This window comes from Neodiprion pinetum, chromosome 2 (assembly GCF_021155775.2).
Source record: "Neodiprion pinetum isolate iyNeoPine1 chromosome 2, iyNeoPine1.2, whole genome shotgun sequence".
Lineage (NCBI taxonomy): Eukaryota > Metazoa > Arthropoda > Insecta > Hymenoptera > Diprionidae > Neodiprion > Neodiprion pinetum.
The window spans coordinates 25,424,451-25,451,788 of NC_060233.1; the positions used below are offsets into that span (position 1 = coordinate 25,424,451).

The 27,338-nt window shown below is 36.4% G+C and overlaps 2 protein-coding genes and 1 long non-coding RNA gene across 9 annotated transcripts; 1 reads left to right on the top strand and 2 right to left on the bottom strand.

The window, feature by feature from the left end:
- The first annotated feature begins 1,395 nt into the window (after nt 1–1,395).
- Nucleotides 1,396–4,664, top strand: LOC124211165 (uncharacterized). Of its 3 annotated transcripts, XR_011176439.1 has the most exons (6): nt 2,004–2,090; nt 2,198–2,440; nt 2,508–2,683; nt 2,887–2,997; nt 3,230–3,961; nt 4,041–4,664. XR_011176439.1 is itself a non-coding variant. In XM_046609968.2 (5 exons), exons 1-4 carry the CDS (start codon nt 1,920–1,922, stop codon nt 2,982–2,984), a joined length of 579 nt encoding a protein of 192 aa, XP_046465924.1. In that variant the 5' UTR covers nt 1,397–1,919; the 3' UTR covers nt 2,985–2,997; nt 3,230–3,764. The 3 variants fall into 3 exon arrangements, 2 of the variants coding, with proteins under 2 accessions (XP_046465927.1, XP_046465924.1); XM_046609968.2 differs by lacking the exons at nt 2,004–2,090; nt 4,041–4,664 and adding an exon at nt 1,397–1,981 and having other exon boundaries at nt 3,230–3,764; XM_046609971.2 differs by lacking the exons at nt 2,004–2,090; nt 2,887–2,997; nt 4,041–4,664 and adding an exon at nt 1,396–1,981 and having other exon boundaries at nt 3,230–3,813.
- Nucleotides 3,811–6,788, bottom strand: LOC138190461 (uncharacterized). Of its 2 annotated transcripts, none has more exons than XR_011176445.1 (3): nt 6,386–6,788; nt 5,719–5,772; nt 3,811–5,635 (listed from the first exon to the last, which is right to left on the bottom strand). It is a non-coding gene; the product is annotated as an uncharacterized lncRNA (long non-coding RNA). The 2 variants fall into 2 exon arrangements; XR_011176444.1 differs by having other exon boundaries at nt 6,382–6,788.
- A 6,748-nt stretch (nt 6,789–13,536) lies between these two features.
- On the bottom strand, nt 13,537–21,788 carry TfIIFalpha (transcription factor IIFalpha). Of its 4 annotated transcripts, XM_069133497.1 has the most exons (8): nt 21,702–21,779; nt 21,347–21,402; nt 20,350–20,396; nt 19,724–20,095; nt 18,900–19,228; nt 18,140–18,432; nt 14,062–14,405; nt 13,537–13,809 (listed from the first exon to the last, which is right to left on the bottom strand). In XM_069133497.1, exons 2-8 carry the CDS (start codon nt 21,368–21,370, stop codon nt 13,596–13,598), a joined length of 1,623 nt encoding a protein of 540 aa, XP_068989598.1. In that variant the 5' UTR covers nt 21,371–21,402; nt 21,702–21,779; the 3' UTR covers nt 13,537–13,595. The 4 variants fall into 4 exon arrangements, with proteins under 4 accessions (XP_068989598.1, XP_046465907.1, XP_046465908.1 ...); XM_046609951.1 differs by lacking the exons at nt 21,347–21,402; nt 21,702–21,779 and adding an exon at nt 21,227–21,332; XM_046609952.2 differs by lacking the exons at nt 21,347–21,402; nt 21,702–21,779 and adding an exon at nt 21,063–21,180.
- Nucleotides 21,789–27,338: the final 5,550 nt, after the last annotated feature.

A 27,338-nucleotide genomic window follows, 5' to 3' on the forward strand; every position in this document is an offset into this window, starting at 1 on the left:
ATTTTTTGTTCATCGTGGCTCAATCTATATGGACGTCTATATACCGTCTTATTTGGATCTTTCAGGCGAATTTGCATTGGGTCCGTTTTAGCAGGTTGCTTTGGTGTACCGGTTATAAAATGCTCTCTAAATTCTTGTAAAATTGAGAGCAACCGTTCTTTTGACTCAAAAGAAATGTCAGTCTCAATTTTGTCAAAATTTACTTCGATTGATTCTCCAATTTTGCAAGCATCGACACGGATTTCACGCATTAATTTCAATTCGTTAGAAGATACAAGCACAGTCAAACCCTGACTCAAAATTTCACGACCAATCGAAATATCACTCCTCAAATAATGACTTGGCAGAACATGAAAAAGAATTTCTAGGGCAATGTCGTCAATGTTTACTTTGGTAAGAATTTGCAAAGTACTATGGACACTTGTTTGTCCAATTCCAGTCATAGTGACGATATTATCAAGTCTTTTCCCGGAGAACCTTGACGACACTGATTCTTTTATTAAAGAACATTCGGCTCCAGAATCAAAATTAAATGAAAACTGCTCACCTGCATGCCTCAAAATGCCAGAAGGCGAATTCACTTCACAAATATCCACTCGTCGTTCGATATTGGATCCGTTGAAGCGTCCTGACGATGGCTTCTTATTCATTCCAGGACATTGCGAAGAATAATGCCCAGGTTCCTTGCACTTGAAACAGGTTATAGGCTTCCTCGTGTCACTGCTTGTAGATGCATCTCTCTGCCACACATTTGATGCTGCATTTTTCTCTTTTCTTTGATAGCACACAGACGATTTATGCCCGATCTTTCCACAGGAGAAACATTTCAGAAGGCTGGTAGACGATTTTTCTTTAAATCTTTTTGCTTCGTTGTGACGTTGTTCAGTGTGAAGTTCCGAGTTTTTCCTCTTCAAGTAATATACCGCCTTCAATTCTTTTTGTAATTTATTCCGTGTCTCAATTTCTTCCGTGAAAGCAAGGCGTTGAAGTCGTGGTTCAAATTGAGAAATGTGACTGAGGACGAAGGACACAGCAATCTGTTCCATAGAGAGATTCTTCCATCGGTTCATCAACGAGGTTATCACAGTGGCTGAATAAGCGGCGATACATTCTCCTTCCTTTGGCCTTCCTTGATTGATATTCATTAAGAAAGCAGCGAGGGTTTCCGGACATTCAAATCGTAGAGAAAATATTTCTTTAAATTCATTCCAATTTATTCCGGCAAATACGTTTTGGGTCAGCCAGAATAATGCCTCTCCTTTCATCGCACGGCTCAAAGCGTTCATGAGCGACGCTCCTTCTAACGGATGCTCCGACATACACATGTCTGCCGTACGAATCCAAGCTCGAGTATCGCTCACTTTTTCTGGGTCAAAGTCAGGTAACTCGATTTTCGTCTGAGAAGGTTTCTTCATTGCCTCAATAATCTGCATGAAATTATTTTGCTGCTGTTGCAAAAGCATTTGCCATTTTGCGTCGTCACGTCTCTCTTCTCGGTGAGAAGCAGATTCTGATCGGCGAGAAGCAGATTCTGGTCGGTGAGAAGCAGATTCTGATCCCACTTCTGATGTCGGGGTGAAGCCTCGGAAAGGCGGAGAGGATGAAGGATTTCCAATTTGTGGATTGTTCATTTTAGAAAGCGCGATGATCTCAACACGTCCGGTCAATTCGCTTGCTTTTCCGTGACTGTCGATTTCATCCAAGCGTTGTTATAAACAATTCATTTGTTTGTTCTATATTCAAAGCATGTTGAATAACGCTTGACGCTTGATACGGCGGACTCATTCAAAGTTCAAGTTTCCAATTCACTTGATGATGCATCCTCTTTATTCTTCTCCGACATATATATATGTGTGATATATGTATGTGTATATAATCGATTGCGTTGGAAAATTACAGTAACAATTATTGAGGTAACAATGAGTACCTGCGTTTTTTGCAAAACAAAGCAATCAAAATATAGTGGGCGATCATTTCACAAGTGAGTATACAACGCTGAAGCGTTCTGCAAATGATAACTTGCAGAGGTTATGTCAGCATATGAAGTATTTACTAATTATATTTAACGAGTATTATAACGTACGAATCGGGTCAGTAAAAATTCACAATATTTGAATTATGAACCGATCTTATTATAATTGAAATTGAAAACTCGGGTATTATTGACTCAGGGATTAAATTATAATTCGATATGTAGATTTCCCGTGAAAGATGTGTTGCGCCTTCAGCAGTGGTTAAAAGAAATGAAGAGGAAGGACTGGAAGCCAAACCGAAATAGCACATTGTGTTCAGCTCATTTTGCAAATGACTGCTTTGATAGGACAGGATTCCTAATTACATTGAAAAAGAACAGTGTACCAACTATATTTGACAACCCAAAATCAGAGTGTTCATCTTGTCACCGATTAAGGGAATATGGACATGGCTATTCATTCTTCAAGTAAGTACCGTTACTCAATGCAACATAACGTGTGAATTAATAAATTTAAATTCTGCTTGTTATGTAGGTTCCCATTGGATGAACCTGATATTATGAAGCAGTGGATCGCAAATATAAACATTGGACCGTGGTCTCCATTAAGTGATAGCTTTCTGTGTTCCGACCACTTTGAACCCTCTTGCTTTCAGAAGAAAAGTAAAAATTATATAACTTTACCAAAAGGCAGTATCCCAACGTTATTTGGTAAGATCTGAAACTATTAATCCCTTTTAGGTCAGAGAAAACTCAGTGTGCATGAAGACACGTTGATGTGATGCACTATTGCGTCAATGCCGTCGAAGCGGTTAATTACCTACAGATTATAAAGTGCTCTGTTACAGAAAAATCGTGTGTGACACATTTCTGTGTATTTCCATTGTCGTTATTTATTAGTAACTTATCTGTAGGTAAAAACTTGCAGCAGACCGAATTTCAGAATGAATCCGATCGGCCCACCACAGTGAATTTAACCAAATTACATGATCACCTACACATTTGTACCTGATTTGCATGCTCAGGTATGTACATCTTTTTTATTTTCTTTTGATTGTGCTTGTAACTTTTTCTTCATGTGAATGGAATGTGGATTGATACTACTAATTATATTACGGTTGTGGTTTATCGCACGCAACTCTATAAAAATGCCTTAACGTTTGCAAGGAATGTTTTATTCTCCATATTTTTGAATAAAGTTTTTACTCACCCAATTCGATATAATTTAATTCAAAACTTTTTTTTACATGTCTTAAGCTCCACTTTGATGATCAATGGATGGTAAATGGATTCCCTAACGGTTGAATTAGTGTTATACAAATTTTTGAATAATCCGTATGGAATTCAGCCCACCATAGGATGAAGGATAATGGACGGAAACTTCTTAGAATTGAGGACTTCTTTTGAACATAAAGAAAAATCACGCTTAAATACAAGTTTTTCGTCATATTATTTAATGATCTTTTACATCATATAATTGTAAATAATAATATACCTTCGAAAAAATGATTTGTTCTTCATTTAATGTATCAAACATTATTTTACTCGTCAAAAACTTTTTTGTGTGACGAATATATCGTTAGATCTAAATAGCATATATTACGCAGTTCAAATCTAGCGCGCATTTTGTGACAACTTTCTGTACAAGATGGCGGAAATTCAATTGTTCAATTGGACGCACGAGCTTACACGTAGAGCATACGGTAATATCCAATCCAGTGTATATACCGGGACAATCTCTTGAAACTATACATATAATGCGCATGCGCGAGTTTTATCGGCTGCTCGGGCAGGTTAGCCACTCCGAGTTTCAGCTGTCAAACTCTGTTTCTGGCGGCGTTGTAGTTCATACGAATTTTTGAGGTTAGAATCTCAAACAGTCGAGGTAGTGACTCGGAAAGTTGATGCTAATGCTCTTTGAAAATTGGCTTTATTCGACTAAAATGAGAAATCTGTTCAAATGTTGGGTGCTTGGAAGAAACGCAGCAGGTAGGTGCGAACACTTTATTTAATCATTTTTATTATTTCGTACATTAGAAATAACAATGGAATTTTTATCTATCAACAGGTGATACGGCTAAAATAATTACATCTCTGACATTCACTGTTATCTGCCCATTCAATTTGTCAGACGTACAAAGATCATCGCCACTTTCAAGCAACTAAGCAACTTTCTCACTCTTTTGTGATTTCAGGCGGTAATATTGAATTTTATTACTTTCGAAAATGAGACATTAAACCGAGCATTCAAGAAATTTAAATATCTCACTATCTGTAACGGAACTGTGAATCTTTTTTTTCTTGAAAATAGTTCAACAAAATTTACGAATAGTCGATAGTCAATGTATTTTTTCTGATTAACAAATTATTGCTACTACTATTTAAAATTTCCGAATGATTATCAGAATTTATTTCGCAAATTTTCAATGATGTTCGATTAAATAAATGAAGGGAACCTAATACTCAAATTGAAAATTCAAGTGATATTAGATTTATTAAAATGATTTCTGTATTTCATGTTAGTGCGGTTCGAAACAAAGAAAATCTAATCGAAAGCGTAGAACTCAGGAACGTAAATCACATCCTGTGACACAAGTTGCAAATCAGGTTTCTCAAAATGCGCCTCGATGTCACAATTAGCTTCAAGGACAATCATGTTCTAGAGTAATGTCAATTTTAAAGTAATGTAAAGATTGTGTCCCTTGTTCCATCAAAATAAATGAATATCTAATTTTTAACGAAGTTTATGAAGATTTTTTTCCAAATAATGTAATCCGATACAATATCTTGTTCATAGTCCTCCGAACATCACCTTCTAACAAGGATATTTGGAAAGAGTCCCTTTGTTGCAGAAACCATTATAAAATTCTTGGTTTTCAATTCGTGCTATTGAATAATTCTGTGTTTCAGGTTCCATTTTCAATCTCAAAATGGGATTTTTTTTGCTCCAGATAATGCTAACATGAAATGCAGAAATAATTGCGGTACATGGAGATTCACAAGCTTTCAGTCTTAGCGTAGGACCCTATAAAGAGTGTAAAATTGAATTTGGTTTCAAGTTATCGTGCAACTAGCTAGCCAGATGACACCGTCAACTAAGATTAAATTTAAAGACATTTTTAACTAAACTTATTCAACAGTTCTAGATTTAGATTGATTCAGTTTGCCTAGCAAAATTCAACCCTACAATCTAATTGAGGACTTGAAAAACTATTTATCTGAATTCAATGCCAAAGAGAGTAAAAGTAAGCTTCAAAATAAGATACCAAATCAAATGGTATAAAGTTTGAAAAACAATGCTGGTCAATAATAATGCTTAAATTACAATGGTGCACAGAATAATTCCTCGGTAGAATGAATTGGCAGCAACGGTTAAGTAACAAACTTATCGCTATTGGCTCGATCAAAGTAAAATGATGGGATATTCAGCCATTATGATCTGTAGTATATCCCGCTCTTCAATTTTGCCTCAACTGATGTTAAGAAGGTGGCGATGGCCTGATAAAATTCATTCTGGCACCTGATGTCTGACGAAACAACCAGGTTCGATGGTTCTAATGATTGCACCGCTCGAGAAACCAGGATTCTTGCCACCTAAACGTTTTGACCATCAGGTAAGGCATAATTTTCCTCGTGTTAATTAAAGTTTAAACTTCGAGCCTGCTGAAAAAAAAACGAATTTTATCATTGAATCCATGTTAAAATATTGTCATTGTCAAAGATCACGTAATTGGAAATTTACTTACATGCTTCCATGCCTGACAAATTTAGTCCCGCTTTGACAATGAATTATTTCGTACCTGAAAATATTAGAAGCTATTATTATCAAACAGGATCTTTCGGTATTTTTGAAGGCAAAAAAAAGGCAGCACTTTTTGAAAGGCAACCAATGGCCAGACGAGGGGTGATCAGAAGAGTGGAGATTGGTCTCCCAGTGTTATCGGACGATTGTCTTGTAAGTTATTGTTTTGTTTCCTAATTTTTCATTAATAGCATGATTTACACTGTAATATTAACTGTTGTTCTTTTTCTCTTTTTATTCTTGGATATCTGGTGAACCCTCTATGTTAACGGAACACTGATTGTTGTACAATGGAGCTGCAAAAACTTTGTCAACTAATCAATGATGTCGGCGAGGGTTTTTGTGAGTATTGTGTCGGGTACGTTTTCTGTTAATTGCTACTCTTTGTCCTCCTAAGCTTCGTGTTTAAGATGAATAATTTCTTTATTCCTTGTTACTCATTCCTTTTATTAATTTCATGTTCATTGGCACTAATTACTGACTTCTGGAGCACTGCACCGTAACGAATCTACTCTGGAAATACCTTCTACTGGGTCTCAACCATTCATTTATTTTTAATTTTATGTAAATAAAGAATCTGTTCACAATAAACATTGCTTTTACTTACCTACCTTTGTTTGTCCAGGCTCCCACTTGTTAATGACATTTCACGTTGAATTTCAGATTTCTTCTTTCAATAAATAACACCCAATTTCTGTATCATTTGATATTTGCTTTTTCGTTAAATTCTTTATTGCGTCGGTTGAATATCTTCCGAAATCAACCACGGGATTGCTGAACGATACTATTCTTCTTAGACAATTCACGCTACGTAAAAATAAACAGCAGCATAACCTCAATCCACGGCTTTACGCGCGAGAGAATTACAGCTTTTGTTTCATTTTGGGTACGTTGGCGCCTTGCTCAGCAGATGAAAACATCACCGTGGCGCGATTTCACCGACCAATGAGATTAAATTATTTGGCGCATGCGCGTTATATGTATAGTTTCAAGAGATTGTCCCGGTATATCAGTGAGCAGGATACGACTATCGTGCCCAATTCTGTCGTAAATTCGATCCACGCTGCAGCAGCATGCAATCATCATGTCAAATTCTGACGCAGAGTGGCGCCAAATACGCTCTTGCATAATCGGATACTACAAAAAATGCTACTTGGGAACTCGTATATGGAAAGGGATAGCAACCACCCCCCTTACAATAAGATACTGCACAATAGACCTAATTGCCATAGTCGCTACGAAAGGGGTAGGCCTCTACTGGAGTATTTGTCAATGACAACAATAATCTTTATCAAAAGAGCAAATGAACCTACTTTTTATTCTGTATTAGATCTAACTCTGTGAATTTAAATGAAACCATCAGACGGTGGCGTCTCGTGAGAACCCTCACTCTCGAATCATGCACAAATAAAATTTCAGTAAATCCACATTTGATGATAGTATCAGAGATGAGTAGGGAGATCTCCAACGCTCGGCTTTTCGTGATACCAGCTAAGTTGGAGCGTCGACGTGACACCTAGGCGGCCACGCACCGAAGGTGGCCCATTTCCGACCTGACACCAGGCGGCCATGCACCGAAGGTGGCCCACAATCGTGTATATATAGATACACTCGGTTGCTCGAGCAAGTGGTTGCCAATCGCATCCTTGTCCCCGCTCGCACAGATGTTTCCAGGAATGCAAGAATTGGGATTTTTTTTGTTTCAGTTATGAATGTCAGCGAATAAAAGTATCTGCAGATTTGATGAATCTTGGATTCAATTAGCGGACGCTGAACCAAATTAATTAACTATTCCCAGTCCGAATACTTTTTTTTTTTTTTTCTTAATATATATTATTTTTTTACTGATATGAAAATATGTGACGCCTGGTGTTCTTGAATATTTGTACACGCAGTCTATGGAAAAATATACGAAGCCAGCTCGATAACATTTATGCAAAATGTGCAATGGGCAAGTGGTTGGGGGAAATTTTTTTTTCTCGAACTGAATCTTCCAGAGAAGCATCAGCGAGTTCCAAGCAAGCTCCATAAACATACCGAGCAAACGCGCGCTCACGGACGTAGCTGTGGTGTGGCTGAGTGGATACCACATGAGGATGAATTTTCAATCACAGGTTTTTGCGCGAAGTTTCCCTGTATTTAAGTTAATTACTGCTGCCTTTGCTATAATACTGCATTCAAGTCTTAAACAAAACACTAAAAAATAAGTTAACCACTTAACGTAAAATAAAATGTTAGATTGAGCTTAAAATTTAAGCCGGAGTTACATAAACTAAGATAATTACAAGTGCAACATTGTAAATATTGTACATTTATTGTTCATCTAAATGAATATGGTTTCCTCCTCAAAAAAAAAAACAAAAAACATGAGGATGGAGTGATGCGGGACACGGGTTCGATCGCAGTTCACTCTTTTTATTTTTTTTTTTTTTAAATTCATTCCCGGCTTTTGTTTTTGTAGTTTCGGAGAGAAAAAACAAATGAAAGAAAGAAAATTTCCAGAGCCGGTCGATTTTTTCCTTCTTTCCTTTTGCTTTTTTTTTACTCAACCCACCCTTTTTGTAATGGGGGTAACCCAGAAGAGAACAAATAATTGAAACAATAAAATTCCGAGAGTGAATCGATTTGTTCCCCGTTTTTGGCGCCTCTTTTTTAATAAGGAAAAGTTTTGACAGTAATGAAAAATAGAGATTACTAAAAACAATTGTATTGTTTTTTAATAACACCGGCTCACAAAAAAAAAAAAAAAGAGGTCTCTACTTTTGACCGGACCTTTATGTATTTTGACGCACTGAATCCGAATCTGAAGTCAGTTTTGCCCGTACACCCTCAAAATTTTGAGTAAATTGCAAAAAACCATAAAAATCGCCAAAAATTAGCAGTTTTGGTAAGAAAAAAATTTGTGGAACTGTAGACCAAGTATGATTTTTATGCATTTTGGTCCGCTAAACCCAAATCTGAAGTTTATTCAACCATAAGCCTTTTAAAATTTAATTGGGCCGGTGTTATTAAAAAACGATACATTTGTTTTTAGTAATCTCTATTTTCCATTACTGTCGAAACTTTTCCTTATTAAAAAAAAACGTCCATTTTATATCAGTCTTGACGAGCATTTCTTAAGAATTTTGAGAGATGCGAGATCGGAACGACAAAATTATTTCAGTAGCAACAATGTATGGACCCCTCTCCTTTTCCGATATCGGCAGCCAGTTAAGAGGCTTCACAGTGTTCAGTTTAGTGCCAGCAGCTCTCGAGGTATCAAGATGCTAAGTGAATTACATAATTATTTTACAAGTATGGAAAAACCGGCAGGTTTGACGATCATCTATTTACTTTATAGATTAAGAAGAGAAAAAAAGGGAAGGAGCTGTAGTCGTATTTTATACTTTATTTAATTTTCCTTGAATTGTCAGACGTTTTTATTTTTGATTGTATAGGAAGAAGATGTGTGGGGAATTCCATTCTAGTGCCCAAGAATATAGTACGCATTTTCGATCATTTTTTCTTTTTTTTTTTTTTTTTTGGGAAACATTTTCCTCAATTTTCAAATTTCCTTAATTTTTTGGTATTCAAATCGATTCTTAACAATTTTGCGCACAGGTGGGATTTCTTTAATTATTTTTTCCCTAATCCTGAGGATATTTCCTATCGGAGACCACTGTCAATAGGCGAGATTCCGGAAATCGTAAAATTACCTTTTTTTCTAATTAAAAAGAAAATCACATAAGGCCACTAAGAGCTCGAAATAAAAATCTGAAAAAATTAGAGATGTTTTTTTATATTCGAAGCCATTAACGTAAAAAATCCGTTTAACGACCATCCTAATAGATATACATCGTATATGGGGCATTCCGCGTCAAATTTGCAACCCATGTACCTTACCCTCTTCGATTTTGATAATTCTTTAGTATGATGTTGCAACCACGGTTTCAATCGACTTAAAACAGTGTCGGAATTTTTTGCAGATTTCTTTAGCCACCACTGAAATAGAAAAAAATTGTAAAACCAATTCCGAAAAAGCTTCTTTTAAAATTCTGAAAAAAATTCACACTGATTTTATAATTAGGAATATGATTTGCAAGCACGACACGGTAATGGGATCTCAACATTTACTATTGTTTTCGCAAGTTTTTAGTTTTCTTGGATCTTTGGATAACTTAAAAAAAAAGAATAAAATGGTATGAACTGTATTCAGGCCTTCTGGCATTCCTCTAAATTTCAGAAAAATTGAAATCCATTAATAATAGAGAAATTTGTGACCGAACAAATAAATAGAAACTTCAATTCCGGCATGAGAAAAAAAAACTTGCTAGAAAAGTAGTAAATGTTGAGATCCCATTACCGTGTCGTGCTTGCAAATCATATTCCTAATTATAAAATCAGTGTGAATTTTTTTCAGAATTTTAAAAGAAGCTTTTTCGGAATTGGTTTTACAATTTTTTTCTATTTCAGTGGTGGCTAAAGAAATCTGCAAAAAATTCGGACACTGTTTTAAGTCGATTGAAACCGTGGTTGCAACATCATACTAAAGAATTATCAAAATCGAAGAGGGTAAGGTACATGGGTTGCAAATTTGACGCGGAATGCCCCATATACGATGTATATCTATTAGGATGGTCGTTAAACGGATTTTTTACGTTAATGGCTTCGAATATAAAAAAACATCTCTAATTTTTTCAGATTTTTATTTCGAGCTCTTAGTGGCCTTATGTGATTTTCTTTTTAATTAGAAAAAAAGGTAATTTTACGATTTCCGGAATCTCGCCTATTGACAGTGGTCTCCGATAGGAAATATCCTCAGGATTAGGGAAAAAATAATTAAAGAAATCCCACCTGTGCGCAAAATTGTTAAGAATCGATTTGAATACCAAAAAATTAAGGAAATTTGAAAATTGAGGAAAATGTTTCCCAAAAAAAAAAAAAAAAAAGAAAAAATGATCGAAAATGCGTACTATATTCTTGGGCACTAGAATGGAATTCCCCACACATCTTCTTCCTATACAATCAAAAATAAAAACGTCTGACAATTCAAGGAAAATTAAATAAAGTATAAAATACGACTACAGCTCCTTCCCTTTTTTTCTCTTCTTAATCTATAAAGTAAATAGATGATCGTCAAACCTGCCGGTTTTTCCATACTTGTAAAATAATTATGTAATTCACTTAGCATCTTGATACCTCGAGAGCTGCTGGCACTAAACTGAACACTGTGAAGCCTCTTAACTGGCTGCCGATATCGGAAAAGGAGAGGGGTCCATACATTGTTGCTACTGAAATAATTTTGTCGTTCCGATCTCGCATCTCTCAAAATTCTTAAGAAATGCTCGTCAAGACTGATATAAAATGGACGTTTTTTTTTAATAAGGAAAAGTTTCGACAGTAATGGAAAATAGAGATTACTAAAAACAAATGTATCGTTTTTTAATAACACCGGCCCAATTAAATTTTAAAAGGCTTATGGTTGAATAAACTTCAGATTTGGGTTTAGCGGACCAAAATGCATAAAAATCATACTTGGTCTACAGTTCCACAAATTTTTTTCTTACCAAAACTGCTAATTTTTGGCGATTTTTATGGTTTTTTGCAATTTACTCAAAATTTTGAGGGTGTACGGGCAAAACTGACTTCAGATTCGGATTCAGTGCGTCAAAATACATAAAGGTCCGGTCAAAAGTAGAGACCTCTTTTTTTTTTTTTTTGTGAGCCGGTGTTATTAAAAAACAATACAATTGTTTTTAGTAATCTCTATTTTTCATTACTGTCAAAACTTTTCCTTATTAAAAAAGAGGCGCCAAAAACGGGGAACAAATCGATTCACTCTCGGAATTTTATTGTTTCAATTATTTGTTCTCTTCTGGGTTACCCCCATTACAAAAAGGGTGGGTTGAGTAAAAAAAAAGCAAAAGGAAAGAAGGAAAAAATCGACCGGCTCTGGAAATTTTCTTTCTTTCATTTGTTTTTTCTCTCCGAAACTACAAAAACAAAAGCCGGGAATGAATTTAAAAAAAAAAAAAATAAAAAGAGTGAACTGCGATCGAACCCGTGTCCCGCATCACTCCATCCTCATGTTTTTTGTTTTTTTTTTTGAGGAGGAAACCATATTCATTTAGATGAACAATAAATGTACAATATTTACAATGTTGCACTTGTAATTATCTTAGTTTATGTAACTCCGGCTTAAATTTTAAGCTCAATCTAACATTTTATTTTACGTTAAGTGGTTAACTTATTTTTTAGTGTTTTGTTTAAGACTTGAATGCAGTATTATAGCAAAGGCAGCAGTAATTAACTTAAATACAGGGAAACTTCGCGCAAAAACCTGTGATTGAAAATTCATCCTCATGTGGTATCCACTCAGCCACACCACAGCTACGTCCGTGAGCGCGCGTTTGCTCGGTATGTTTATGGAGCTTGCTTGGAACTCGCTGATGCTTCTCTGGAAGATTCAGTTCGAGAAAAAAAAATTTCCCCCAACCACTTGCCCATTGCACATTTTGCATAAATGTTATCGAGCTGGCTTCGTATATTTTTCCATAGACTGCGTGTACAAATATTCAAGAACACCAGGCGTCACATATTTTCATATCAGTAAAAAAATAATATATATTAAGAAAAAAAAAAAAAAAGTATTCGGACTGGGAATAGTTAATTAATTTGGTTCAGCGTCCGCTAATTGAATCCAAGATTCATCAAATCTGCAGATACTTTTATTCGCTGACATTCATAACTGAAACAAAAAAAATCCCAATTCTTGCATTCCTGGAAACATCTGTGCGAGCGGGGACAAGGATGCGATTGGCAACCACTTGCTCGAGCAACCGAGTGTATCTATATATACACGATTGTGGGCCACCTTCGGTGCATGGCCGCCTGGTGTCAGGTCGGAAATGGGCCACCTTCGGTGCGTGGCCGCCTAGGTGTCACGTCGACGCTCCAACTTAGCTGGTATCACGAAAAGCCGAGCGTTGGAGATCTCCCTACTCATCTCTGATAGTATGGCTCATAATATCACTTTTAATTTCGTATTGCACTAAATAAAACAATTTAAAACGTGCCGTCATTTATATGTGAATCATGTTAACTGGTATGAAAACAACGTCCTCGAGTTGCCGCCGTTAACCGACAGATAGCGCTGCCGTCGTTTCGCCATGATATCCAAGAGGCGTATAGGTGACCAGAGTAGTCTGGTGTTTCCATTTCAAATTTTGAAGTTAATCTCGAAATGGCCCTGACTTTCGACCTTGACCTCACGGTGACCTATACCGCTGAATATATAACGCTGACCTCTCCAATTTTCATGAGTAATATTATGCTTTAGCCGGCACAATTCACATCCTTAGTCTAAACCTAGCGTTCGACCTTGAGAGCTCAAAATTTAGAGTGTCTGATGTCATATCTAATCATAGAATTTTGCTCTTTTCATTTCCGGGATCAACAATGTGGGTCCCATTTGAGAAAATCGACTTGACCTTGAAGGTCATTGTCAAGGTCAAATCCAAAGTCACGACAATAGCCAGGGAAAAATCCTCCAACCTTAGTAACTGACGTTTTTTTCACTGACTCAAAGTTTTCAAGTTATTCAGCCATTCTGGAACTTTTGAGACACCCTGTGTATACACCTGTACATACATGCACAATTTTGAAGTACAAGCATTTCATTATAACGAGAAGTGTGAATGTTTGACTAATTTTATCCCCCAAAAATACAATAGCAAATTTGTGGTATGTATTATTAAAATGTGCAACAATGCATTTAAACGAATTAAGGTGACATTGCAATTTATTCAAATACAGTAGCTAACCAGATGTTCTGTTTGGACATCAATTATGTTGTGCCTTGATTGACAGATACATTTTATTTTTAATAGTTTGTTTAACAGGATTTATTTTCTTCAATATCTGTGTCATGACGTTAACCAATTGCTCTGAGGTCAAACCCGTTTTCTTGGACTTGAATTTCTGTAGAAGCTCAGTGGTTGTCATTGGTTTGCGCATCAGATAACGTCTGACAGCATCCTCCGTTATACCAGACTCACTGTAAGTAATTACGAATTACATGTATGTGTATCTTATATGATTAAATTCATAAGTTTCATCTGTCGTTTTTTGGAATTAGAAGAGAAAAATTTTTAAATATTATTTATCGGAAATTGAATAGAGAATTTGAACTTTATTCTACATGATGTGAACTGTAATAATACGATTTTATAAACTTTTGGTCTTTTGTGATACCTTTTCAATTTTCATATACCTTCTTTATTTGTAAGCGTTAAATGGAACAACTTACCTGGCTCCTGGAAAGTATGATGTCACTGGGGCAGAGTTGAAATTATCTAATTTGATTTTTTTCGACTGTGACAGATCTGGTGAGCCTGATTGTTTTCGTTTAAAACAATCAGCCGAGACTCCAGGAAGGACAGGAGTCACAGACCTTGAACTCTGTGCACTATTTGGTTTTTTACTGTCTTTTTCTCTAGGTATGTCAGAGTCGGATCCAGAATCACTTGAGAAGTCACTTGATGAATCTTTTCCAATTCCAGATTTTTTTACGTCTTTTTTTTTTGATTGCTTCTTTTTTTTCTTCTTATCTTTCTTTTTATCGGACTCCTTATTGAGTTTGTTGTCTTTTTCCTAATAGAAAAAAATCATATTTTTTTCTCTGCACTTGGAAGCATATGTACATTTTTTTTTTATGGTCAACTTTTCTCACATATCAATTTACTTTCAAAACACCTTGGGACACATATATATACCCTGGATTAATTGTTTTAATTAACCCATACCAATATTTCAGAAGCAAGATGAGATATGAAGAAACATTCAATACAATATCTTTAGGGTTTGAAGGAGCAACGAATTTGTCCGTATCTCATTTGTTGCAAGTTGAGACACTAATAACAGGTGGGATTCACCTTGGGTTTTTTTGTTAATAGAATGGTATATTTATTCCCAAAGAATATGAAATTGCAACAGATTTTGCTTCAAAAAGTGCTGGCATACATATTAGACTGGGCCAAAAAAAACAAAGAATTTTTTTTTTTAATGGTACTGTAAAAACATTGTTCATGACGACAAATAAAAATTATCCTGCAATTTTGAGCCCTTAATATTAATATTAAGGGGTGTATCGTTACAGCTATTGATTTTTTAACAGTTACCGCATTTTTTTACCCAAAATCCGTCAATTATCAATCTGAAAAATTTTATCAATCCATATTTTTGAAGGAAATTAAATTTCCTACAAAAAAGCTCTCCTACTAAATCGATGTAGATCCAGCCGTTTCCTCGTAATCGTGCCTTAAACATTGATTTGTTTTTTCAAATTTCTGTTTGAATTTTTGATTTTGTAATTACCAGAAAAATCAATATTTTCATAGATCAAACCATTATTTTTGTGGGAAATTTGATGCTCTACAAAAAAGGTCTCTTAACATTTTTTATGAAATTCACTCCTTTAAAAGTTATTCGACATTGAAATTACTTTTGAATACAATTTCAATTGAAATTACTTTTGAATACAATTTTAAAATAACTTTTAAAGGAGTGAATTTCATAAAAAATGTTAAGAGACCTTTTTTGTAGAGCATCAAATTTCCCACAAAAATAATGGTTTGATCTATGAAAATATTGATTTTTCTGGTAATTACAAAATCAAAAATTCAAACAAAAATTTGAAAAAACAAATCAATGTTTAAGGCACGATTACGAGGAAACGGCTTGATCTACATCGATTTAGTAGGAGAGCTTTTTTGTAGGAAATTTAATTTCCTTCAAAAATATGGATTGATAAAATTTTTCAGATTGATAATTGACGGATTTTGGGTAAAAAAATGCGGTAACTGTTAAAAAATCAATAGCTGTAACGATACACCCCTTAATATTAATATTAAGGGCTCAAACTTTCGGGATAATTTTTATTTGTCGTCATGAACAATGTTTTTACAGTACCATTAAAAAAAAAATTCTTCGTTTTTTTTAGCCCAGTCTAATACATATGGCCCAAACTTGATGGGTTATGAGATATGAGCCAGACAAAGTGATACAGAGAAGGCTCCCTTGAGAATGCGGTAACTCCTCGATACCATAGAAAATCTTATGTTCCCAAGTATTAATACCAAAAAGGGTCAACTTATCCTTTTACACGAAATCACAATGATTGGATGAAGAGCAACTCTACCCTGTTTGTTGAGCGAATGACGCAGGTTTGCACAAGTTTGGGTGGGGTGGAAGGTAGATGGAAGTAGTAAGTAAAGACGGCGCCATGCCTAGCTCTCGGGGCGCCTGGAGCAGGCTGAGGGAAACCGCTTTTTTCAATACAAATATACGTATGTATCGAGAATTCCATGCGAACCTAACTAATGTCTGACCCTTACCGTTTTTGTTTTTTTCTGTTATTGTCTCAACTCTGAAACATTACCCTTAATTCTTTCAGATTTTTTATTCAACTGGTTAATTATTTATAAATATTTAGTGATTTTGACAAAGACCTTATTTAGAATTTTCAAAAAATTCTCAAAACTGTATTTTCTTTTCCAAATATTTCAAGACTGGGCCAATTATTTTTTCTATTTTTTTTTTCCACACTTTTGATGTTTTTCAACAATTAGAAGATTGTTAGAACGGTCTGAAAATTACTGAAAAATGCTCAAAACATCTATTTCTCACTTAGAACATTTCTATTCCAGTTCCATTATGGGGTGATTTTTTTCTATTTTTTTTGGTATGTTCAATTTTTTTTTATCAACTTCCTAATGAAACTGTTCTAGATATGCTGTAAGTGAAAAATAGAAGTACCGAGAATTTTTATCAAAAACATTCTTTAAATTTTTTTTTTTAATCGGCCTATCACAGGCCTGGCTTGGCATGTTTCGAAAAAAATACAATTTTTTAGAACTTGTGGAGAATTTTAAAAAAGGTCCTTTTCTAAATCACTCTCAATATTTATAAATAATAACCATTTGAATAAAAAATCTGAATAGAATCTAAAAAAATTCGAGGTACTGTTCAGAATTGACTATAGATTCTAACCTGTTGTGGACATCTGGGGTGTGAATCACCCCATGCCAAATAAATGGCTCATATTACGCTATTTCTGAGGAAAAATGGAAATTTTCGCATATTTTCATTTCATTGAATATATTTTTAAGATTTCACAGTTTTATCAAAGTCAAGCACTTCCAACTTTAAAATATATTACATGATTTTGTTATGTTCGCCCAATGGAAAAAAATTTAATTTTGAAGTGTTGTATGTTGAGAGTTTGTAGTTAAATATTAAGCAAAAAATATTGAAAATAACGTTTTATAAATATTATGGGGTGGCACCCGCCCTGCGTGCCTTTTGTGAGTTTATTTGGGGGTGTGTACACAACAGGTTAAATGAAAATTAACAAATAATAAATGGTCGACTCGGTGGTTTGTCACGCGTTCGTCGTCGTGCGCGCGGGACCTATGCTGAATGTGCGGGGTGAGACACTGAAGTAATAAGTGGTGCATGTTGCCACACATTTAACATTGTCATTTCCACACCAAATTCTGTTACGCTGGTGACAGCAAAACCATGACAAATACGCAAGGAGAATCATTCTCAAGTTTATTATACATACCATATTTTTTGATTTTATGAAAAACAAATTCACCCGAATGCCACCTCCACGGCACGGCGCCTGGGGCGGCTGATCCTTTGTCCCACCTCTAGGCACGGCACTGGGTAAAGATATGATTTCGAAATGAACAAAAATGAATTGAACGAAAAAGTATACAAATGCATTAGTTGGCCCAATATAAAAATATGTAGAAGTTAATTTCGCAATCCAACATAAAGTTTGTTTCTATGGAAAAGGTTTTTGAAATCAAGTTTTCGCTTTTTTTTTTTTTTAATCAATTGCCAATTAATCAAAAAAGAAGAAAAGAAACTAGTTTTCCTCCATCAAATCACTGCGATTTCGTGTAAAATAAGAATCTGACCCCCTTTTGGACTTCAATTCGTGGGTACTGGAGTTTTTCTATGGTACCGATGTGTTACTGGTACTATGATGAGGTTCCCCCATTGCACTTTGATTGGTTCATATCTTATAATCCATGAAATTTGGGTTACATGTAATTCAGCACTTTGTAATGCAGAATTTAATACATTTTAAGATTCAAGGAGAAAAAAATTAGAATTCCGTTAAAAAAATAACGAAGTTGAGTTTTACCTATCTGTTGGTGGCACCACTTGTAATAAATGTGATTCTGCCACATTCCTTTCTCTTTCGAACCATAAAGACTTTTGTACTGACCATTTCTTCATATCTCCACTTGCCTCTGAGATATTGACCTAGGGTGATTAAGATAAAACCCCCCTGTATGATTATTTCGTTTTACCTTCTCATCTTTGTCTTTGTTGTCCTCATCATCATCTTTGTCATCTTCTCCATCCTTCTTTTCCTCCTCATTCTCCTCCCCTTGACTATCCTCATCTGAAGCAAGAAGCTTTCGTAGAGCATCTTCTTCAGCCACAGATTTTATTTCCTTTTGTTGTTCCAATTCTGATTCAGAATCTGAAGAGTCAGATATATAATCACACTCTCTCCCCTCTTCATCTCCATCGTCACTTTCTTCAAATGCTTCGTCATCCGACCCCTTCTTCTTCTTTTTCTTCTTTTTTTGTGCTTCCTCTACAACAAAAAGTATGGTTCACTCCAAATTCAATTGACCATACCAACATCATCTGTAATTGCGTTCAAGCCAGTGAAAGAAAAGATTAATGTTGAAACAGTGTAGTAATTAAAACTCGAAGTCTACTTCTGAATAAAGTACATAAAGTAATCTATTAGCACGATTATGTAAGAGTTATTGCATCTCACCTATATGAGTAGTTGTCTGAAGAAAAACAAAGTCTTTTATGAGATCTATGAATCAAGTATGTTGGCTGGAGAAATTGAAATTCATGAGTAATATTGCAATATTCTGCTATTTGAAACTGAATTTATATAATTATCTCATATAACAAGTTGTAGAATTACTTTCACGCCTGCCTGCTCAGGCCCAAAACTTATCACGCAGCTCCTTCCAAAATTTGCAGTTCTCTGTAATTCTTCAGTCAACGTATCAATGAAGAACTATCAAATGTAAGTAAACTGACCCTTAGCTTTTTTTTTCTTTTTTTTATCATCCTCTTCTTCTTCAGAATTCTTTTTCTCCTTGTCTTCGTCAGAACTCGAATCATCATCGTCACTATCCATCCATTCATCCATTTCTGATATTTTCAATTCCTTTTCTTTTTTACCAAGTTTTTTTCCTTTACCACCTTCAGATAATTCTGGATCATCTTCGGCGCCTTCGTCGTCGTTTCGCATTCTCTTTCGCATCATTAATGAAAAGTAATTCATGACTCTATTCCGCCTACTAAACTCTTGCTCAGCTTCTTCAGCACTCAAAGCTTTATATCTTTGTATTGGCTGGAAATTATACCTATAATTTGAATGAACTAATTTTTCTCACGAAATTGAACAAAAATTGAGATGTAACAGTAAAAATTTTTTTCACCTAGTTTAGTGCTTCTGCAACTAATACCATATGCACAATTACCAAGTTTTTAACGTCTATCATGGTAAACGTAATATTTATAATCGAGAATATTTATTCACTAGTTACATATAGTAAGGACACCGAAATAATGTTGATGGTATCAGAGACAGCAAATAGCTGATAATTTGTGTCGTTAACAACCATTATTAATTTCCTTAGAAATAATCTTCATAGAAGAAAAATACCTCTTGCATTGATAATGTTATTGAGACACTCTCTTGTAACGATATTGCTAAACACTAGCTGCTAGGTTGAGTGAAAATGCTTTTGTTTAGTCTCTAAGGTCTAAATTTTTTATACAGTAGGTTGAAAATTTCACTGAAAAACTAAGAATAAGCTATCAATTTTTTTACGAATTTATGTACTTTGTGAACTTACCATTCATGCAAAGGAAATGCTTCAATGGCACCATCGGGTGCATGAGTGAAAACATAGTATGCTGCATTCTCACTGACTCCACCTTCTCGAATTCCTTTGAACTTCTTCCCTGTTTTACCTCCTGATTTAAGAATCCAAGGCTGATCTTCTGGTTTGTATTTTCTACTTGTTATTCCAAACTTTTTTCGCCTTGCTTCTTCTCTTGCGTCGCGACCAAACTCGGATCCTGCTCCAAACTTTGGCATCTCCTCATCCATTCCTTTATACTCTTTCATGTTATTTTCACGCTCCATCTTGACTTGCGACCATTTTGAAAAGTCAACATTGAGTGTTGCATTAAATCGCATGACATTGTGCTTTTTTTTACTGTTCCTGTGGCAAAAAGGATCGAAATACTGATTAATACAAATCTGTAATAGGATCTTTCATGATGGTATGGGGTACATACTTCTAATGTAGCAAAATGTAAGGTACAAAATTGTGTAACACAAAGTTCACAATATTGGAACATTAAGTATTCGTTTATTCTAAATTTGATAATGTAAAATCAGTCACAGACTGAAGTCAAAATTAGAGTATAATTAATGTCACTCAGGCAAACTTAGTAAAGGAAACAATAGACTTACTTTGGAACTCTGATGCTGTATTCTTGTACCGAAGGTACTGCGCCAGGCTGGACACGAAGGATCAAAGAGTATTAGTAAAATGATCAAGTACTGCACATATTGCAAAATTAAAATTCATAAATCCAACATTTTTTAAATTTATGATATATGTACTGATCCTTGGATTGATTCAAACACATTCCAGGCCACCAAGGTAGACTATTATTACTTGTTTAACGTGCGAAACAAACTCTAATGCACATTTTTTCACCTACATACATGCAAGAACCGCGATGCAGGCTATAAGATTGTGCCGCTTCATAGAGACAAAATACGGCTCATGAACGCAAGGAAAATAAACAAGACGTGGTAAATAAATAAGGCAGAATTAATAGGCAAGGAGTTGCAATGCGACAATGAATAGAATACAAAATAAAACAGGAACTTATTCCTCCATGGGAATACATCCCTGAGGTGATATTACGGAAAGCAATTTTAAAGAATTAATATATTTCTAAAATCAAATGTATCAGAAGGGAGATGTCGGGATGACTACAGCTGCGAAGCCAGACACTGGGAAAAATGTTCGCACGGCTTGTAATAACTGTCATGAAAAATAACTCGAATCCATTTCAACAGTGGACTGAAATGTTTCAGAATTAATCTAAGGGTCTGTATATGGCAATCAGTACAAAACCAAACATATGAAGTATATGATTACCATGACTACATACCTACAATTATAATTGTGGAGTAACTTACGAAATTCTAAATATTATTATACAATTACGAAATTCTGTTGTCGAATTACTTCTAGCGCGAACAACATTCCATTAGCCTTACATTTCAGTATAACTGTACCAAATATCGCTACATATATTGCAGTGGTTATGCATACCATATATTATCTTACAATATTAGTACATTGGGTACTGAAATTCATACGATAGTAATTCTAAGAAAAACTTATTGTGATTTCAAATTAATGTTGCGTAAAGATTGTAATGGTAATGAATACCTTCGTCACAGCTGTTGAACTCATTGTTGATTAGTAAGATCGTGAAATAAGTGATTACCAGACCCACGGTCTTACATACAGGTCTTGCGACTCTGAGTTTCGACGTGGGCCTCTTAACGTGTCAAGCCGCTAGCGTCGCTGCGATCGAGGGATGCCCGGTGCGACAAGGATGACGATAGTCGCACTCGCGCGTCACATGGGCGTGGAATCCTAACGGCAAAGGCTTATTCAAACATTGTAGGTTATGTTGATGCATCCCTCGATCGCAAGCTCCATCTGGATTTTTCTTCAACAGAGGAGCCACTCTCTACCATTGGAATTCTATTGAGTCGCAAGATCTGTATGTAAGACCGTGACCAGACCGCATAGTCAAGTCATTCCACTGCAGAGCGTATAGAAGGAGGGATATCCTGGAGTTACAAGAAGTGAGCCGATTTTGGCTGCAATTAGTGGTGGCGCTGTGAAATATAAGTTGCCCAACTGACTATAATTTAAGATATAATGAGTGTAACTGTGTAACTAAACATTCAATTTCATCACTCAACTTGGTATCAATTAGTGCTGCGTCGGTTATTTTATGTACCCTTATTTGCATCCAGACTTTGACCATGTTTTGAAAATTATATGCTCTAAGCCTTACTACGACGTCATGGCACTCCACGAGGATTTCCAGATGCTAGACACTAGATTCAAACGCGCAAGTATGTACAGCTAGACGCACAGTCAATAATTCTGACTTCTGGGTGATCATGTACCAATTAAGCATCAAAATGCAATGGATCGTGGACATTCAATTGCGCTTTTCGGATTAAACCGGAAAAAGGAAATATTAAGGGTTAAGGTGCCGTTGTCTTGTCTTGTGAATATACATTTCGTGACGTCATAAGCACTGACCACGCTTTTGGAAGTTCAGCGTTAAGCTAAGCTCATTAATTTCATTGGCCTGTTCCGTTAGACCCGACCAATAATGATAATTTCTATGTTATTGTAAACTTGCGGACAATGAATCTGAGACAGCTAATTTTTGACACCAAAAAGTTATGTTGGCAACACAAAAAAACCTACAACGCCATAGTGGGCCGAGCGCGAAACAAACTGAATCTCAATAAACATAACTTAACCCATGACCGTCGAATCTAACCCTAGAATACCGCGGGGATAATGATTTATTGGATTGACACCATAGACTTATAAAAGATAGACTGAGCGCTCTTATGAGCCACTTGAAGCAAAAATTTAAAGGACAGAAATATACCGGGAGTACTCCTTTCTCTCTCTGACGATATTTGTGGCGGGGATCGAGGCGGTAGAGGAGAATGAAGCGAAATTATGCGCCTATATCTATAGCTGTTCCACTTCCACTACGCCCTTGTCTCCCGGTATGAAACCGATTGAAAAGAGAGAGCAGTCTCCTGACATATCTCTATCCTTTATATGAAGGCTTCAGTACCTCATATAGGAGCGCTCAGTCTATCTTTATAAGTCTATGACAGCCCCCTGACACCACTGATATATATATACACATATCAGTGCCTGACACACGCTGCTAAAAGTGGTTCGCAAAATGTCCCTTGATTCTGCCGCCAATTACCACCACTAGTGACGCTAGTAGTTACCTGACGAGCTTGCGCGCGGTCAGCGAGGGCAGCGAGCGTTTGAGAAGTCTACTAGCGCCACGTAGAGGACCTAAAAAACGGGGACAAGACGCGTACAATTTTTTAGTATACGAACAGTGGTGAGTGTCAGGGGGTTGGCTATGATCGACACGTATTCTACGGTTAATTTCCACAGTCGTGGGTTATGTTACGTTTATTGAGATTGAGTTTGTTTCACGCTCGGCCGACTATGGCGCTGTACGTTTTCTGTGCTGCCAGCTTGATTGTCCAGTGTGAAAAATTAGCCGTCTCAGATTCATTGTCCACCAGTGTACATCATAAACGAGTTTCTGTCACTTCAAAATATCCTCATCGAGCTGTGCCATATTGACGAAAAGCTTACTGATAGAATAGGTTTTCCCGGATTACTTGTATGCTTTTATGCGTCTCAGCTCCCTGTGGGCAGTGAAAGAAATTCTAAAATCGTAAAAGCCGTGAATATTCAACAATGCGATGATACCAATCAGCCATGTTTGATATAACGTGTTTTTATTTATTTCATCATTATTTATAATAATCATTGTCAACGCAGACATTAGCAATGTCTGAATTAGAGACGTACACCTTTATTCAAGTTACGATTTAAAAAATTTCCGAGTCAGATTCGTACTCCCGTTCTCGCTCAGGTTGACGAGGATATTTCTCCGCTCTGATGTCACGAAATATATATATGACGCGGTACGTCAGCGGCACCTGGACAGATGGAATTACCTTACCTTTAGCGGAACGCTGGAACTCGAAAAATCGATGAGTGGCGCTCGTGGCGCTGTTAATGAGGGTTTTTGGAAATAACTGATTTTAAATAATATGATTATTTAACTTCAATTAGGTTTATTCAGATAATTTTAATTACACCGACAATTTGACGTTCAATATAATAAAATGGAAAAGAATACTGAATTTCGGTAATAAATTGGGCAGAGTAACATGGTAGGGAATTAAGAAGCTATAGGATTTTACTGCACGACTGTACCGAGAAGAAGTAGCGAATCAGGAGGTAAAAACCAAGAGATTCAATTAACGCTGGGTGCTCGTATTTATACAGATTGGTAGCAGTAGGGGTTAGAATCATTCTCTTCAAGCCTTGCCCGCCAACAGCTCCATATACGTAGCCCCTCATTAACAACCGAATAAGTTGATTCTGTTTTTAATCGTTTGTAGGTGGTTTGTAGGTGTTTGTAAGTGATTTCCCGCCATTTTTAAGTCAATAGTTCAATTATTATTGATAAAAAAAATTTGACTGGGGAATTCGCGTGATACTAGCCCCTCATAGTTACAATTTGCGATCGAATTCAGCTCTGCTTGCACGGAATCGTTTATAGGACGTGTGTAGGTGATTGTAAGTGATTTTCCGTCGTTTGTAAATCAATAATTCAGTCGTTATTAATATAGCAAATTTGACCAGGGAGTTCGCGAACGTCAGCCCCTGACAACACCTGCAATTCGAGATCGAATTGAGTGTTGTTCGTGCGCAATGATTTGTAGGTGGATTTTAGGTGTTAATAAGCACTTCTCCGACCTTTAATAATATCCCAATTGTCTGTATAACTTAGAACAAAAAACTCCCCCCCCCCCCCCCCTCTTCTACTCCTCGAAAGCTAAAAAAAAAAAACTAAAACGACTGTAGCCAGACCCCAGTTACGAGAGTTTGTCTAATCTTAGCGCATCCAACTTTCCACAGCTGCTCATTAACTGAAAATTGCATCAAAATTCTATTTCACAGGAGGCAATCGTTTCTCTCTCGTTTATAAGTGTTGTATAACGCAATCCAGATGTTTGATAGTCGATTGTTGATTCGCAAAAATTAAAACAATAGTAATAAGGTATTAATCCCCAGAGTTTGTCCAGGGGGTTATTGCGGTTCTCAGATGAGCGTACTCAATTTTCACATTTTCATCTCACGAGAATCCGCTCACCCAAATATGGAATTGCCGAGTGAAAATGTGAAATCACTAGGACATTTCCGGTTACTGATCTCACATTTTCACGACGGCATTATAGTTTATTTTTGCACGGAGGGGCGAGGGGGGAGCAGAGTTTTTTTGTTCCAAGTTTCAACTGATAATTGCGAGATTATTGAAGGTTGAAAAAATGCTTATAAACACCTACGATCTACCTACAAATGATTCAGCACAAGCCGAACTCAATTCAATCGTGAATTGCAGGTGTAAGGGGCTGACGTCACTCAAATTCCTTAGCCGAATTTGTTTTATTAATGACCACTGAATTATTGGTTTAGAAACATCGGGACATCACTTAAAATTACCTGCAAATGACCTACAAACGATTGCGCATAGGCAGAACTAAATTCCATCGTGAATTGCTAGTGTAAGGGGCTGATGTCACGCGAACTCCCTAGACGAATTTGTTTTATTAACCCTTTCGGTACGGACGCATTCTACGTCGCGCCGTCCCCGCTGACCGAGCAGTCGCGGCAAGCGTCCGTACTTGCTGAACAACTGCAAGCGCCCGTCAGACGCACAATACCACGCTATCTTACGCAGAGCGAGTGCAGTCGCTCGTAAAAAAAAATGCTTAAAAAATTATAACATAATGTTGGGTTACCATGGTCACCGTTCGTACATAACGAGCGTCAAATGTTGGGTTACCATGGTCACCGCTCGTACAGAGCGAGCGTCAGGCGTTGAGTGACTATAGTCACCGCTCGGATAGAGCGAGCGTCGGGCGTTGGGTGACTATAGTCACCGCTCGGATAGAGCGAGCGTCGGGCGTTGGGTGACTATAGTCACCGATCGGGCCGAAAGGGTTAATAACGACTGAACTATTGACTTACAAATGACGGGAAATCACTGAAAAATGCCTACAAACCACCTACAAACGATTAAAAAAAGAATCAACTTATTCGGTTGTTAATGAGGGGCTAAGTATGTGGAGATTGCATGGGATGGCACCCTCGGGGTATTGTTTTGATGCATGCAAGACGCCGCGGAGCTTGTGGCAGTCGTCCACATTTACGGACTCGCTTACTGGGCTTACAAACCTAATTGAGTCGGCAAACTTAGAAAATCTCCTTACCGGCACTCCTCGTACCATCCCTCGTCAAGGTTCACCTCGCTTCAGAATGCTCCATTTTAGCTAGCTGTCTTTAGCAATCTTCAATGAAAAATTACACCGAAATCAGTAAAATATGGAAAATGAGAGCATGTCGCATGATATTTTCATACATTACTAAGTCTGAATAAGAGCCTTGTAAGGAAAATAGAAGAAGTAGATCACTGTTTTACCTCCATCCCCACTAGCAGATATTAACTGATGAAAGACACAGGTTATTTTAAGGGGACCCGGTGGTCTAGAAATTTCAAAAAATCGATTTTTTTTTCGATATTTCGAAAGTATAGTATCTTAAGAATATACTGTGAAATTTTCATGCGGAAATTCCCAATTTTATAGCTTCTACAGCCCATTCCAGGTAGAGAGCGGTCCATGCGCTCCTAACGGGTTCAGCACTCGGAGCGCGGCAGCTGTCCCGACCCTTCTCCGTATTTTACCTTTACATTTGTAACCGTTACCTTTACATTTGTAAAGGAATACAAACGTTCCGAAGGGATCCTCTATGGTGCCGGAATCGCGGATTAACTGTAAGTATTCAAAATTTGCTCAATTTTTGAAAATATCTGTACCACAAACTTTAAACTCATTTATCTCGAAACGACTTTTTTCGGCACGGCGGGGGTGAAAATAAAAAAACTATTCAACCGAATGACTTGAAATTTGGATATGTTGTTCACAACATGTATAGCTATCGTCGGAATTAGAATCATAATTTTATTTAAATAATTTCCTATTGTTTACACTAAAAAACTAGTGAAAAAAAACCCGATTTTACGAACTTTTTTTTTCAACGCCCGCCATTTTGTCAATTTTCAATTTTTTCAATTTGTTCCAGTTCCGACCATAACTGCACTCTTTCTAATTAAGAATGTCTTTGAATTTTTTGTTTCAGATGAGTAGAAGTCTCGAAATCACCTACGCGGTCCGGATCCGATTTTTCGAGAGGGTCATTTTTAGCGGCATTTTTATAATAATAAATATTGTTTTTAAAAGGAAAAAAAAATTTTTTTGTATGATTAATAAACGTAGTAATAAGCTCGAAAAGTTATAACATCGTTTTTTTTATTTTTAATGGCAAAAAAAAAATCGTGAAAATAGGTGTCATTTTCGTGCGCTAGACCACCGGGTCCCCTTAATGTAACTTTTCCGGATACTGCCATAAAAATACAAAGCGCTGTCGAAATTCGAATAGATTTCATACCTATATTGGTCACCGTCAAGTCAGTCGATCAGCTGTTCCAAGATGCTTTTGATGTGAAAAATCG